Genomic DNA, 18,300 nt, shown 5'->3' on the forward strand with positions numbered 1-18,300 from the left:
CAGCTAGCTGCTGTTACGTTCGAACCGTTTGTAAACCAGTGACGCGCAATTTGGGATAGCGATTGCGATCGAAATCCGACCCCTCTCGAGAATCCTACGGAAAGAGAATTTCTTTCGCAGTGGTTGGTCTGGCCGATCCAAGTTTCGGCGCGCGTTGTCGCGATGCCTAATCGCTGCGTTGCCGATCGTCGTTGCCATTGGAGCGCGCGGCGAGCGAACAGCCGTGAGTTTGCTCTGTACACTCGAGGCCTGAACTTAAAGGCTTAACGACCTGTTTGCCGTTGCAGCTCGGCAGAAACGAATCTTCGGCGTTCGCCCGAGCTAAACCAGCGAATATTCGAGCGGCCTGCCTCGGATCGGTCGCTGAATTTCTGCTGAAAAATTAATCAACGCGGAACATAAATCGCCAGTGATAAACACGTGAAAAACCATGCGCTGATGAGGGGGGGGGGGGAACGGCAACGGCAACGTTGTTGCCAAACGAATGTAATGAACGGGCAAATACGCGTTTGTTTGCAAGTACCCTACGGCGAGCAAATAACGTTACGCAAAATACGCGGCCCGGTTTCATCCAGGGTCGTCCTTTTATACACACGCGTGAAAAATTTCGCGGAAATTCGCACTGGCGACGCAGAATCGGTGCGCGGAAGACATCTGGCCGACTCCTGTTAAAAAGTTTCTTTCTTACAAAATTTTCCCCGTGGACCGCGCTATCCAGCCGCCCGTGTTTCCATCTCTTCGCCAGGAATTTGGCAACAGAGTTTGCGAAAGGTTACGGGCGCCGACTGGAGAGAACGGCGAGACCGGTTTTTCTAAAATAAAACGATCCTGCGAAATAGACGCGACGAGTGCCCCGGTCAGTCTTGGAAACTCGAGTCTCCGCGAAAACTCCTTCCGCTTCTGGCTATACGTACAAGTATATCAACGCGCGCCTTGCAACGCGTCTCGTGCCGGTTTTCTCCTATTCTGCTGGCACGTTTCTCAAAGAGAATACCTAATACCAAGGTGGCCTTCGCTTTACGCGTATGTGCGATTCCCGCGATGGAAAAAACGTCGCGCTGTTCAGCAAACCAGCGTCCAAGCAACGACAATACGTATACGACGTTGAATAAATCAGCGAATGTTCGCGTATAGAAACTTCTAAAAAATATTCGCTGTCGAAAAATAGAAAAATGCCTACTCGTGCAAAGATCAGCGGGAAACGAAACGTTTTTTGACTCGTAACCAAGCGTTATAGTCACAGGAATGTAACGAAACGGCGCGCAAACAATCGACGCGAAACCATCGTGACGCAAAATCATTTCGCGACAGGGAGCGCGGGTCCGACCGTAGCGAAAAAACATCCAGCCCGCTGTCGTTTCACCCAATGGGGGGGTTGTATCGATATATCGAGGCAGCGTCGCTGAAACCTGCTGGTGGCAGAGAGCCAACGATAAGGCCTGCCATCTATAGACCGTAAGAGCCTCCTTTTGTATTAACGACGCTTTCCCGACTGTAATTGAGAGCCTCTGTACTCCGGCCCAACGTCGCCAGGTTATTAAATCCCGGGATATAAATCAGTTAATACTTTCCACGCGCCGCTAGCTCGCACTCTTTTCTTCGCCAGAGAAATGGATTTTCCGCTAAACTTAAATTGCTTAGCGATCGCCGGATGTGAAAGTTTTTTCGAGTCCGTCGATAAAGAGCTTCCGCGTACAACCGACCCGATCAACGTACCATCGACAGGCGACAACTGCCAACGATTTACGACGGTTACGATGGTATTACCTTTTCTCCACGATACTTTTCTTTTTCTTTCCCTTCTTCCGCCGTATTTGAGTTAATCACGATGGTTGGTCGTTTTACGTCATCGCGTACGAGGGACACGCCGAATAAAGTTTGTGGAAAATCATTACTCCACGGATCCTTTTCATCGCGTGTTCCAAGATAGCCGTTGGTGGAATTTTCGACCTCGTTTAAGACCCTTCAACGAACTGAAATCTGCTCGCCAACTTTACTCAGAATTCAATGCTTTTCAACTACAAAGATTTTCCGGTTAACCGTTCCTTAATTAAACATGTAACTATACCGAAACGTTTAAATTACCTTTTGAACCTGGTATACAGGTCAAAACTACTCCAGTTTACTCTGCTTTTTTCAGATCGCCCCTTTCAATTTCGCTGCGCGGAACGTCGGGAAAGGAACTCGAATACGAACGACTATTTCTTTTCTTGCCCCTCGATATCCGCACCACGCACGCGTTCGTTAGGCGTTCGCGACCGTTGTCACGTATGTCTTCTTCCAAATATTCGACGGAAGGATGTAGGAAGCATGTCGGCCTTACACTTTCATGATATGGCGCTTTGTATCGCGAAGCCATCGAAAAGAGTTCCGTCGGCGAGTGCCGCCACGAATATATGGGCGGTGTAAAGCAGACCAGTAAACAGCTACATACCGTTTTATACGAAAGTCCCAAAAATGGAGGCGAAAATTACTTTTTTGCGAATTGGAAATATCAACAATAAATTCTTACTTATTATACAACGCAAACCAGAAGAAAAAGAATAAAAACAAAATAACGCATTTGCAATTCGTACGTCGCTTGATGGGTCAATTAATTGGGCATTTTCGTGACGCCGACCTCAAGAATACTTCATCATCTTCTGGAACAGCAGAAAGACTAAACGGTCTTTTACATGTCATTCGGCGAGATGACACAGAAGGAAGTAAAGATCGTGTGGTATGTTGTACACGGAAAATCAAAGGTAGAAGAAGAGAATCGATGTACTATTATGCCACTCGTTTGGTTAAACCGGCCCTGCATACACGCAATTGCTTCGAAAAATACCACACCGTGCAAGCATATGAAAGGAGTCATAAACGTAGCAAAAGTAAGTATCTTTTCCTGGATTTTGACAGAAAAATTCTGTTATATTCAAACAAAGTCCTAGTTTTTATTACGCAAATGGTTTTTCGCATAGAATTAACACCAATGAATAAACGGATAACAGAAGAATTAAACGAAGTGGAACTAGTACAGTGCATAAAAGTACTATTGAAACCAAGCGAAAACATGGAAAGATCGAATTCCGTACCCGGATTACCTATAGAAATCATGTCTATAGAAATCATCTAAAGCACAAAAGATAAAAACAAGAAAAAGGATAGTAACACGGGGAACCAATCATCCCACAAAGAATTAGTACATTAAAATAAAAGATCAAACGCAACGGTGAAAAATTACTAGCGTTGCTGGAAAAGAAAAAGAAGAGCAGAATAACAGAGGAACAACGAGAGTGAATACGAAATTAGAAAAGCTTACCACAACTTCATAAGAAACTACTGGAAATGTAGAATGGAAAACATATCCAAATAAAAACCCAAAGAACTTTCACCATCGATTAACTGCGTCTTCCGCCCAAAACACCACAACATAAGTGATATACTCTGACACAACCAGAACGGATACAAATAGGAACTCATGAAAGCCGACATGTACCGTCACACAATTCGACGAAGACAATAAGATAATCATTATCGAAAACCATGAGATACTAAACATACTAACATAGAGAAATAACATTTATTGTCTGGATGGTTATAAAGTATAAGGAGAAAGCTTAGGATATTGGCAAAGACGACTGAATTCCAACTGAAATATTCAGCATATACCGAATGGGAAAAACGGTCAGAGTCTACTTGGGGGTACGTGACTGCTGGGCCGCATGGGCACGCTCCGCGTTACATAGACGAAACCTTGAGTATCTCCAAATAAAGGGCCTAAAAAGGCTAATTTGGGAAGTCATAAACTAATCGTCTATACTAAGAGCACGCATTGAAACAGTCCACACACAAAATAGCCACATAAGAATATATCAAGTAACCAGCATAATCGCACAAACAACGAACAAACTGACGCAACGCATACTAAGTTGACAATCCAGATTTAATTCTATCTGACATTTCCACAAATTAAAATAAGTTAGATCTAACCTTCAAAAATGAACAATAAAAAAAAATTATCGAATTTGGTAACATTGATTTAAAAGAACCTACCTACTATATTTACGCACCTTTCACACATCTACTCCTGCAGCATAATATTTAACAATTGCTTAAATGTCAACTATTTCTCCATTCTGGAAAACAAGAAAGGCAGTAGCATTAAAAAAAGAAGGAAAAGCAACAGTGATTCTGTCAGCTATACCGATGAATTAGACTCTTACTCAACATTTATAAAGTATCCGAATCTATGATAAATAACACTATATACATTGAAAATAACCTAATTCCGGGCACCCAATTTGGCTTCAAATTTAAACATTCAACGATACATGCAATTACCAAATTCATCATATATCTCTTGGGCAAGAGACGAGAGTGATTGCGTCGAAGCGGTGTTCATAGATTTAGAGAGGGCATTCAACACATTCTGGCTGGATTTCTTTCCTTAAGCTCGAAAAAGAGAGCTTCCACACCACGTAATAAAAATAATTTGGAAATCACAAATTAATATAAGCGAATTCAAAACAATTCTGTTCGGGCCGTACATTTCCAAAATATCAGATGCAAAAAGCAATTCCGCCTACACGATATCTACGATACAATAGCAACATATCCATCCCTCACAAAAAAGTCGTTTGCTATTTAGATATACATTCGGATTTCAAATCGAACAAACACACGAATCTACTGCAAACAACTAAATAATAAAGTAAAAATATTCTGCTGCAAACTTCTAATAAAGCTGATCCAGATGTACGGTTGCCCGATTTGATTTAAACAGAAAAGCCAAATTGGTTCAAATGTAAGTGTCTGAGATCATCCTCAATACATATTTAACCATTATATACCATTTATAGGTTTTAGATATTTTTAGTACAGTAATATCGAATAACAAAACTAGTTACTTCAGCAAACGCTCATACCACATTGAGTACACTCGTTCTCGCATTCTTCTCCTGAAGAAAGGAATAACAATATTGTAGAAAAGTGTCACTTTTGTAGCGACTTAAATTCAATCATTAACTGAAATGTTAAAAATATAAATCCGACACAAAATATTGTATGGCTACGTCATACCGTCGCGTAACGGTACTTTTGCCAAAACCACATTCCAACTGAAATTCTTTCTTTATTAAGAATATATACGTGTAATATGTATTTTCTCGGGCAATAAATGTTATATATATGTCGGGTTCACATTATGACTAGAGTTAGGGGCGTGAAACGAATCTTCATTTGGATTAGACATTATTGTTATGCAATATTTACTACTGCAAATAGGATTATTACAGCATTTGACAAGTAACCGTGGTAATTAGATACTCGAGAAGCCAATGACAATGATCCTAGGTTCAATAACGAATCCGCGGTCAGCGGGATAACAAAATGCCCTTTTTTTTTCAAAGTCCAAGTTCTACTCAACTTGCTTGTCTACGGTACAAGTATTACTAAAATAACTATTTGTTAAAAAGTAGAATATTCACCGAGCGTAAAGACGCTATGTAACTCGCTGATGTGACCTCACGAGAGAATAACTTTCCGTCGTGATGATGCTGCAGAGGAAAACTATGATGGGGTGTGTCGCAGAACATGAGATCATCGGATTCGCGGAGAGATGCCTTCGTCCGGAAAGTGAGGGAAAGTGACGTTGAGAGAAAGTTGCTAGCAGGAAACGTCGTTCGTGAGAAACATAGATTTCCCCTATCTTTTCGTAGTTGGGACAAAAACTGTTTGTCTGTTTGAAGGACCTTAGTTAACTATATCTTGAGATTTATAACGGGTCCTCAGGCTAGCTGAACATGTACTGTGGAGATGAAGAGGATCTGCATGTCGTGATCTACGAACAGCAACGGTTGGAATGTTTACTGTCGAGTGCCACTACAACTATTTTTTTTTTTGTTGAGTTTATTTGATGTATAAACAGAGAAAGTCGTGGATAAATTGTAAGGTAGATAATATATTTTCATACAGAAGTGTAATTATAAGTAAGAATACAATTTGAACTGGTCCAAATCCGCACGCTAGCAGTGTTACCCTATAACTGAAAACCCCGAAGCCAACGTCGCCTGTCTACTGTTTAAGGTCTGCCTTCGTCGCTGTCTTTTGTCTATACGCTCTCGATGGTTTCAGTACTTGAGAAAACTAAAAAGACCAGATGTAGAGTTTTCCTGGAAGTAATGACCACTTCAACACTTTTTGACGAGAGCTACACGATTACTCCATACCTTTGTTAGACAAAACGTTGATTCCTTGACCGCGGCTACGTTCGGCGACTGGTTGTCGCCTCGAGCCGAAGCTCATTGTCACATATCTCGAGAAAATACAATCGGATTGAATGACGATAATTGCTTAATTACGGCTATGGTAGAATCTAGGTTACAGTGTTAAGGGATCTTCCCAAAGTTCCAAAGGGAAGGTTCCGGTGTCCTTTCATCTCCGACATATAGAAATATAAATAACACTCGTTCTCGTCCATTTACGGAAGTCAAGCAGCGCTATGGATAGTACTTAGATAGATTACACCAAATAATAGTCATAATTTAGAACATGTTACGTAACAAACAATTTTACGTAACAGCCAGAACAGTTTAAACAAAGTATCTAAAATCAAAGACGACCCATAACAAGAAGCCGTGAACTCCCCCATTTTATTTAATTTATAGCGATGTAAATTGTAGCGCAAATAGCGATAAAAATAAAGAAGCGATAATATTCGCGAATGACCTACTAATATGCGCGAGAGACAATAAAGCTTTAAAATCCGAAAGCCATCTACAACAAATATTCGACAAAATGCATGGCTATTTATGGACAGTAGAAATTAATATAAGCAAGTGAAAGACAATTTTATTTTAGCTGTACACCTCTGAAATATTAGGGACAAAATACGATGTACGCAGATATGTCAAGAAATTTCTCTTATACGACAGCAACAATAACAACCAGCCAATGTTTCGCGCAATGGAAACACGAATTGAAGACTAAGTTGAAAAACACGATTTCAAACTAATTGCTCAGGCTGTTGTTTTAGAATCATCTCGTTATCAGACCAACAGTTGCAGAATAATCACTGAGCAGACGTAAATGAAATTGATAAATAACGAATTCTTTGCAATAATAATACTTAACAATGAACAAAAGGGAGACATTTTGCAAACGGGACCAGTCAATGGACTACTCTTAAAAGATGCAAAAGGTTTCATCTCGATAGCTCGATCCAATCCAGAATAACTGATGAATTTGTATACATAAAAATTGGATTTTTGTAAAAAAAAAAATAGTTTACAAAAAAGAAATGGAAAAATATTTTATATCTGAACCAACGGAAAATTATGTCTTACAAGGAGCAAAAAGTGTCATTCCGATTGATCAAGCCGTTTCCGAAAAATCGGTAAACATAACAAAAAGATAAATATACATGTCGAATTGAGACATTTTCCACCTTTTCAATGTCGATGTCATGAAATGTAAACCTTTTTTCGCATTTCTAGCAACAACTTCTAAGTCAGTACTGTGTACTAAAATAGCATCTAATATATTTGATAATATAATTGATTAGTTTCAATTCCATTCTTTTTAAACAAAAAATGCTATTGGTTATTTCCAATTACTGAGTAAATCGCTTGTCATGAAAAACTGCGCACTACTTGTTTTCCTGCAAAATTCGAAATCCTCAAAACCTTCAATAATTTGTTCATTTCAGTGGAAACTAAAATATCTCTTTATTGACATTTTTTCGTATAGAAGAACAGAGTTCCCGTCAAAATCATTTTTTCGCTACTTTCATTCTTAATGAATCAAACAAATTTCGACATGTACCTAACCAAGTATTAATTACACCGAATCAATGAATGATTATGCCAGGACTTGAAATATTAAACTTGCGAGTATCACGAATTTCTACTCAGAGAAGGTGAAACGTAATATGGCGTTAGAAAAACACTATTCGTCTGCCAGGAAGAGATAACTGCATCGGTATAAACATTAAACTGAAACCACAGATTCTACACGCGTTTGCCTTTTTCAGGCATACATCACTAATGTTACTGAAGATAAATTCTCGCCTACGCTTTCTAATGCTTTACGCTTCACTCACTCTCTCGTTGTCCTTACTTGAATACAAACAAAGAATAGTATTCTTCCCTAATCTTCCAGAAGAACAAAAATGATTTTTAATAGCGATACGTTACAATTTATAATCGTACGTCTATTACAACCTGTTGTTTTTATTTTAAAACAAACAGAAATACATACCTTATCCAAACATCAACGATATTTTATCAACAAGTGACGGTTATTATATCAACTGAAATTTTGTGGTATATTTACTTAACACGCAAAATAACAAGTCATCTGGTGGCACCAATTGATATCTACTTTTATTTTATGCATTTCATAGTAAAAGATCATTCGCATTTGTATATTAACCCAAATATAATATAATCTTAAACCTAAATTTACTAATTGTGGATATTTATTGACAGATAGTAATTTAAAAATTCATATCCATACTCATTCCTATTTTGCACATTTTTTGTTTTGAGAGGAGAGGAGAATGCAGTTACGCATAACTAGGTACGTTAGCGCGCGCCTGGATTATGCGGGACTTGGCAAGATGATAGCACCTCTACCCACCAAAAAACCCCTCCTCTGTCTCTCTCCTCTATCGGTACAAGAACCAACCCTGGAACCACCTCTCGGCATTACTTCAGGGTTGGTCTTCTTACTGAGTGTACCTCTCATCTTATTATGATCTTCTTCTAGTTAATCCTCTCCTTCTTCTCTCCATGTTCCTCTCCTTATCTTGTCTACCTGATTGAGCTATCATTTTCTTTCGGCAAAGCCCTTGGAATCTAGCCCAGTTCTCCTCGCTATTGACGACCACGTCGATTACGTTATTGGTTGCCAGTATTTCGCCTACGTAATTATCCAACAACGTACTTCCATTGTCCCATCTGGGGCAATTGAACAACGCATGCTCTGCATCTTCACCTTCGACATCACAATCCCAGCATCTTGGGTGTGTCTCTTTCCTAATCGTTCTCTATTAAAAATGCAGGCGTCGTCAATCAGCTTTCTGGTCCAATTATCCTCTCTGCAGTAGAGCTACTCTTCCCTTCATCTTTTATTCGATCACTATCGACATCTTCGGAATGTTATTGTTTTTCCGTATTGCTAGGGCTTTGACACATATCGGTGTGGCATAAAGCACCACCGACTCCCGCACTCCGTAATAGTTTCCTAACTGAGTCGATGGGCCCATTGACGTTCGGCAACGATGTCCTAATCGCTCCTATTAGGGTATCAACCATGACACACACCTTTCCTAGATGTAATGAGAATTTTCTATTATTGTCCTATTGCACCCCAAGATACCTAACCTTCTATTTAGTCATCAACAGGTACTTGCCCATATTGACGTCCTTGACCTTGTGATACGATTTCCGGTAAGTAGAATCACCTCCGTCTTGTCTTGAGCTAATTTCAATCCAGTTTCGGTACACCACCAATTCTTCCGCTACTTCAATATCGGGCCTACCACCAATCGTGGGACTCCTCTGAATTTTCCTACTAGGCTTAAAGGGATCACCTTCCTCGTCCCCCCTAATCCTCGGTGCAACCGATATGGTGACGTTGTGTCTTATTCTGATGTCCGACACTATCCTTGGGATTTCAATACTAACCGCCAACCTCTTGCTGTTCGCCTTTGCCCCAGTCGCTGCTACTGTACAAGGGGGTGCCTGGGGTTCCACCTCCTAGCCAAAACCGTTCGAATGTATCCAATCATAACCGAAAGAACTCGCCAAGTCGTCAACAAAGAGCCAGTATAATAGAAATAAGACATATATAACGAATAAATAAATAAATAAGTATCTAGGAGCAACACATAGTAATATCCTCATAATTAAATATTATCTTAGAAATTTCTACACAGCTACAATAAACTAAATCTATCAAGCTAAATTTATATAACGCTAAAATAAACTAAATATATCAAGCTAACGCCTGCGCTTCAATAAGAGGCCTGATGATACATACGCAGATCACCGCATGTATAAATAGATAATATAGTAATAAATAAATAAACAATCAGCTAACTAAATAAATAAATAAATGAATAATAACTAAATAATAAATAAACCAACATAACTAATAATAAATATTAATAATAAATAAGTAAATAAATAAATAATATCAAAACAAATAAATAATAAATAATCAACCAATAGTTAAATAAATAAACGAGTAAAGTAAATAAATAATATATATAAGAAACGCATATACCTGCATTCCCCAACCCACACGACGCCGCGTAACTCAAATAAAGCCTCCACGTACGCAGCACCCTTCATACTCATTTATTCTTATTTATTCACCAAGGAAGTTTGGCTCGAGTGGCAAAATAAATAAAATAAATAAAATAAATAAAATAAACGATATATAACTAGAACTCTGGTCGACCCGACTTTATTTCTTCATAATAGGAACTTAAGTCGAGCCGGCCGTACATACCCTAGTGTGCTGCCCGTAAGGTGGCGACGCCACACATCGACGCGACAAACCACCTCGCCTGCGCATCGTTCGGCACCACGCGTACGTCCTGCCACTACCATTACAATAATGGCGTCAAATCTATCCACGTGCGCGTCTCGATATTAAAGAAAATCGCGTATTTCTTGTATCTCACGTTGTCGCGCAATGCGAGTGCTACATCACATCCAGTAATACTCAATAACAATTCTTACCCGCTAGTATAAACTCTACGGCGAATACAATCCTCTCCACGCCACGCAGGTGCTCGCCGAGCCCCTGTTTGCCAGCAGGAGCCCGCGACCCGCTGCCCAATCGGTAAGCGTCCGTCCCCGAGAGTTGGTCCTGGGATTTCTCCATTGCATCGAGTGGGCATTGAAGTTCCAGAGGACGAGTACCTTGCGGGGGAGGCATCTTCCGACGCACTCGCCGACCCGTTCCAGGAAGTCCCTGTACGCAGCCAGGTCGATGTTGGGGGAGTCGTATACCGCTACCACCATTACTCCACTCCCGTATAGTCTGGAAGAGCAGATCTTGCGCCCTTCTCGACCTACAGAGATTGCATTGGAGGAGGCGCTTGAACTACTCGGTCACCTCTATGGCCTCCTCCCGACCATCTGCCGCTGCTGCTTTGGCGGTTCTCCCTGGTGTCCTTTCCGCAGCTGCTGGCTCGCGGATTGGTCTCCTCCTCTTGACTTTCGGGGGGGGGGGGGCATTCCGCACCGCCCATCCTGTTATTGGCGGGCGTCCCGAGCGACTCGCACAGGGAGCACTTGGGAGCAGAGGCGGGACAGCCTCTGGCGCGGTGTCCGCTTCCGCCGCAACTGTAACACAGGTGCCCTCGATCCTCGTTGGACACGCATGTTGCGCGTACGTGCCCCACCTCCAGGCACCTGAAGCGCTGCAGGGGCCGCTTCGGGATGGCTCGAATCCTGGCGGTTGACCAGCCCAGGGCTATTTTCCCTGCCTGGGAAACTTTCCGGGCTCCTGCCACCGCGCACTTGATCCAGGCAGACCCTAGGCCACCTCTGCCGCCGTTCTCGCCGACCTGAACCTCCGCGCAGCCGCATCCTGCCGCCGAGGCCAGTGCTTTCCGCAGCTCCTCCTTCTTGACCGAGATGTCTATCCCGGTCTCTCGAAGCTCCGCCATCCAGGTAGGCGTGGCGACTCTCGCCGCAGTTGGGTATAGCGCCTCGGCCAGACGCGTCGCCAGCAGCGTCGCCAGCAGCGTCGCCAGCAGCGTCGCCAGCAGCGTCGCCAGCAGCGTCGCCAGCAGCGTCGCCAGCAGCGTCGCCTTTTCCCTGTCCCTGTCTCCAGGGACTCTGATGATGATGGCGCCCGTCATCGCCTTCTTCATCCCCACCTGCTCCACGCCGAGCTCCGAGAGCGGGACCTTCGCTCCGGCTGCCTCGAGGACGTCGGCGTACGACATCCTTGCTCCCTCGTTCAGCGTCAGAGTCACCGCGGATGTTCGCGGTGCGCGAGGGAGCGTGACCGCCTCGGTGCCTGCGACGGTCCTCTGCTTGTTGCGGCGGCGCTCGCTTTCGCCGCGCCTGTCGTCCTGGTCTGGGATTGCTGCTGGCGTACCCTCGTCGGCGGTGCCACGTTCGCCCCTTTCCTCGCTGTCTCTCCTCCAACGGCGACGGCTGTCTTCCTCTGATTTTTGTTCTTCCGTCTCTTCTTCCTCGCCTCTACCACTCTCCACTCCCCACCCTCCTGCTCCCTCGGGAGTGTAACGTCAATTCACATCAGAGACCAGGCCACACACCACGGACAGGATGGCACCCAGATGTCTGCATATCCTTGGCGCGCACCCTCAATAGCCTTAGAGTAATGTTGTCTCATCGAAATTTGTTACTTTTCATCCAAACTCCAAGGTAAATATATTAAATTAATATACACAATGTATCCGGTTGATCTCAGACCACACATATATTTCGAAATTTATTTTTTATTTATGCCAAATTTAAATAGATATTATTCGTTTTATATGATTAACAAACCATTCCTTATTCAAATCAACTATATAATATTTTCTCTATTGTTGTGCTTCTTAACTCTTATCATTCTAGTTGAAATTATAAATATTCGATTCAATTGCATTTTGTTCTTAATCGAAGTGCCCCAGGATCAATGGACAATCGACGTGGAGACCGAATACTAGTTTTCTTGCCATTATTTCGCGGTTATGCGTTCGGAATGATGAATACGGCAATAAGTTGCGGTGCAGCTGTGTACATAATGCGAAATTTCGAGATAGAAACGTTACTCAGTTCCGTAGAAAAATACAGAATTACGCATATACCTTTGGTCCCTCCAGTTTTAATTAGGTCCTGCGAAGCATCCAATGGTGCCAAATTGCGATTTTAGCAGCGTGAGAGAGATCGTTTCCGGTGCGGCAACGCTGCCGCCGGATGTAACTTTTTCGTCCAAACTACCTAACGTAATACGTTATAACGTTATTCTATAAAACGTAATACGTTATAACGTTATACGGTAAAACGCAATACGTTATAAAATTATATTATATAACGTAACACGTTATAACGTTATACTACCTAACGTAATACGTTATAACGATATACTATAAAACGTAATACGTTATAACGTTACACTATAAAGCATAATATGTTAAAACGTTATACCATATAACGTTATACTATATAACGTAATACGTTATAACGCTTTCTGTGTAACGTCATACGTTATAACGTTATTCTATGTAACGTCATACGTTATAAAATTATACTATATAAAATAATACATTATAACGTTATACTATAAAAAGTAATACATTATAACGTTATACTATATAAAGTAATACATTATAACGTTATACTATATAACGTAATACGTTATTACGTTATACTATATAACGTAATACGTTATAACTTTATACTGTATATCGTAATACGTTATAAAGTTATACTATATAACGTAATACGTTGTAACTTTATACTATAAAACGTAATACGTCATAAAGTTTAAGTATATAACGTTATAGTATATAACATAATACGTTATAACGATATACTATATAACGTAATACGTTATAATGCTACACTGCCTAACGTAATTCGTTATAAAGTTATACTATCTAATGTAATACGTTATAAAGTTATACTATACAACGTAATACGTTCGAATGTCATTCCATAAAACGTAATACGTTATAACGTTATACCATATATCGTAATACGTTATAACGTTATTCTATAATATGCAATACGTTATAACATTATACCATATAACGTAATACGTTATAACGTTATACCATATAATGTAATACGTTATAACGTTATTCTATGAAATCCAATACGTTATAACGTTATGCCATATAACGTAAAACGTTAAAGCGTTATTCTATGCAACGTAATACCTTATAAAATTATACTATATAACGCAATACGCTATAACGTTATACCATATACTGTAATACGTTATAACGTTATACTATATAACGTAATACGTTATAACGTTACACTACAAAGCATAATATGTTAAAACGTTATACCATATAACGTTATACTATATAACGTAATACGTTATAACTTTATACTGTATATCGTAATACGTTATAAAGTTATACTATATAACGTAATACGTTGTAACTTTATACTATAAAACGTAATACGTCATAAAGTTTAGGTATATAACGTTATAGTATATAACATAATACGTTATAACGATATACTATATAACGTAATACGTTATAATGCTACACTGCCTAACGTAATTCGTTATAAAGTTATACTATCTAATGTAATACGTTATAACGTTATACTATACAATCTAATACGTTAGAATGTTAATCCTTGGAACGTCATACGTTATAACGTTACACTATATAATGAAATACGGTATAACATTATACTATATAACGTAACACGTTAGAACGATATTCTCTAAAACGTAATACGTTATAACGTTATCCCATTTGACGTAAAACGTTATAACGTTATTCTACAAGACGTTAAACGTTATAACGTTATGCCATATAATGTTATACGTTATAACGTTATTCTATAAAATGCAATACGTTATAACATTATACCATATAACGTAATACGTTATTACGTTATTCTATATAACGTAATACGTTATAACGTTATACTACCTAACGTAATTCGTTATAACGTTATACTATCTAATGTAATACGTTATAACGTTATACTATACAATGTAATACGTTAGAATGTTATTCCATAAAACGTGATACGTTATAACGTTATACCGTATATCGTAATACGCTATAACGTTATTCTGTGGAACGTCATACGTTCTAACGTTACACTATATAATGTAATATGGTATAACGTAATACTATATAACATAATACGTTATTACCTTATTCTATATAACGCAATACGTTATAACGTTATTCTGCGGAACGTCATGTGTGATAACGTTAATCTATATAATGTAATAGGGTATAACGTTATACCCTATAACGTAATACGTTATAACGTTATACCATATAACGTAATACGTTATAACATTGTACTATATAACGTAATACGTTATTACGTTATTCTATATAACGTAATACTTTATAACGTAATACGTTATAAAGTTATTCTGCGGAACGTCATGCGTTATAACGTGACTCTATATAATGTAATACGGTATAACGTTATACCACATAACGTAATACGTTATAAGGTTATACCATACAACGTAATACGTTATAACGTAATAATATATAACATAATACGTTATTACCTTATTCTATATAAAGTAATACGTTATAACGTTATTCTGCGAAACGTCATGCGTTATAACGTTGCTCTATATAATGTAATACGGTATAACGTTATACTATATAACGGAATACGTTAGAACGTTATTCTATGTAACGTTATAAGTTATAACTTGACACTATATAATGTAATACGTTATTACGTTATACTATATAACCTAATACGTAATGACTTTATACTATATAACGTAATACGTTATAACGCTATACTATATAACGTAGTACGTTATAATGCTACAATACCTAACGTAATACGTTATACCGTTATACTACCTAACGTAATACGTTATAACGTTATACTATACAATGTAATACGTTAGAACGTTATTCCATAAAACGTAATACGTTATAACGTTATAGCATATAACGTAATACGTTATATCGTTATAACTTTACACTATAAAACGTAATACGTTATAACGTTATAGCATATATCGTAATACGTTATAACGTTATTCTGTGAAACGTCATACGTTATAACGTTATACTACCGAACGTAATACGTTATGACGTCAAACTATATAACGTAATACGTTATAACGTTATACTACCTAACGTAATACGTTATAACGTTGTACCATATAACGTAATACCTTATAACGTTATTCTATGTAACGTCATGCATTATAACGTTACACTATATAACGTGATACAATATAACGTTATACTATATAACGTCATACGTTATAACGTTACACTATATAACGTAACTCGTTATAACGTTATACTATATAACGTAATACGTTATAACGTTATTCTATGTAACGTCATACGTTATAAAGTTATACTATGTAAAGTAATACATTATAACGTTGTACCATATAACGTAAAACGGTATAACGTTATGCTATATAACGTAATACGTTATAACATTAAGCTATCAAACTGAATATGTTATAACGTTATACCATATGTCGTAATTCGTTTAAACGTTATTCTATAAAATGCAATACGTTATAATGTTATGCTCTATAACGTAATACGTTATAACGATATACCATATTAAGTAATACGTTATAACGTTATAACATATAACGTAATACGTTATAACGTTATTCTATGTAACGTCATACGTTATAAAATTATTCTATATAAAGTAATACATTATAACATTATACTATATAACGTAATACGTTATAACGTTATACCATATAACGTAATACGTTATAACGTTATTCTATGAAATGCAATACGTTATAACGTTATTCTATATAACGTCATACGTTATAACGTTACACAATATATCGTAACTCGTTATAACGTTATACTATATAAAGTAATACGTTATAACTTTATACTATAAAACGTAATACGTTATAACGTTATTCTATAAAACGTCATACGTTATAACGTTATTCTGTAGAACGTCATACGTTATAACGTTACACTATATAATGTAATACGGTATAACGTTATTCTATATAACGTAATACGTTATAAAGTTATACTATGTAACATAATACGTTATAATGTTATACAACCTAACGTAATACCTTATAACGTTATACTATATAATGTAATACGTTATTACGTTATGCTATGCAATCTAATAAGTTAGAACCTTATTCCATAAAACGAAATACGTAATAACGTTATACCATATATCGTAATACGTTATTACGTTATTCTGTGAAACGTCATACGTTATAACGTTACACTATATAATGTAATACGATATAGCGTTATACTATATAACGTTATGCTATATAACGTTATACCGTTATAACGTTATTCTATATGACGTAATACGTTTTAACGTTATACTATATAACGTAATACGTTATAATGCTACACTACATAACGTAATTCGTTATAACGTTATACTATCTAATGTAATACGTTATAACGTTATACTTTATAACGTAATACGTTATGACATTATACCATATAATGTAAAACGTTATAACGTTATTCTATGAAATGCAATACGTTATAACGTTATACCATATAACATAATACGTTATAACGTTACACTATATAATGTAATATGTCATTACGTTATACTATAAAACGTAATACGTTATTACGTTATGCCATATAGTGTAATACGTTATAACGTTATCCTATGAAATGCAATACGTTATACCGTTATACCATGTAACGTAATACATTATAGCGTTATTCTATGTAACGTCATACGTTATGAAATTATATTATATAAAGTAATACGTTATAACGTTATACTATATAACGTAATACGTTATAACGTTATACCATATAATGTAATACGCTGTAATTTTATTCTATAAAATGCAATACGTTATAACGTTATACCATATAACGTAATACGTTATAACGTTATTCTATGTAACGTCATACGTTATAAAATTATACTATATAAAGTAATATGTTATAACGTTATACTATATAACGTAATACGGTATAACGTTATACTATATAACGTAATACGTTATAACATTACACTATAAAACTGAATATGTTATAACGTTATACCATATAACGTAATACGTTACAACTTTATTTTATGTAACGTGATTCGTTATAAAGTTATACCATATAACGTAATACATTATAACATTATACTATATAACGTAATACGTTATAACGTTATACCATATAACGTAATACGTTATAACGTTATTCTATGAAATGCAATACGTTATAACGTGATTCTATGTAACGTCATACGTTATAACGTTACACTATATAACGTGATACGATATAACATTATACTATATAACGTCATACGTTATAACGTTACACAATACAGCGTAACACCTTATAACATTATACTATATAACGTAATACGTTATAACTTTATACTATAAAACGTAATACGTTATAACGTTATTCTATAAAACGGAATACGTCATAACGTTATACCATATAACGTAATACGTTATAATGTTATACTATATAACGTCATACGTTATAACGTTACACTATATAATGTAATATGTCATTACGTTATACTATAAGACGTAATACGTTATAACGTCATACCATATAACGTTATACTATATAATGTAATACGTTATTAGGTTACACTATCTAACGTTATATGT

The 18,300-nt window shown here is 37.5% G+C and overlaps 1 protein-coding gene across 1 annotated transcript; it reads left to right on the forward strand.

The window, feature by feature from the left end:
• Positions 1 to 2,500: 2,500 nt before the first annotated feature.
• Positions 2,501 to 3,115, forward strand: LOC117241321. The gene is made up of 2 exons (XM_033507270.1): positions 2,501 to 2,870; positions 2,961 to 3,115. Exons 1-2 carry the CDS (start codon positions 2,585 to 2,587, stop codon positions 3,113 to 3,115), a joined length of 441 nt encoding a protein of 146 aa, XP_033363161.1. The 5' UTR covers positions 2,501 to 2,584.
• The last annotated feature ends 15,185 nt before the right edge of the window (positions 3,116 to 18,300 follow it).

This window comes from Bombus vosnesenskii, unplaced genomic scaffold, assembly GCF_011952255.1.
Source record: "Bombus vosnesenskii isolate JDL3184/JDL3185 unplaced genomic scaffold, Bvos_JDL3184-5_v1.1 scf7180000015689, whole genome shotgun sequence".
Taxonomy (NCBI): domain Eukaryota; kingdom Metazoa; phylum Arthropoda; class Insecta; order Hymenoptera; family Apidae; genus Bombus; species Bombus vosnesenskii.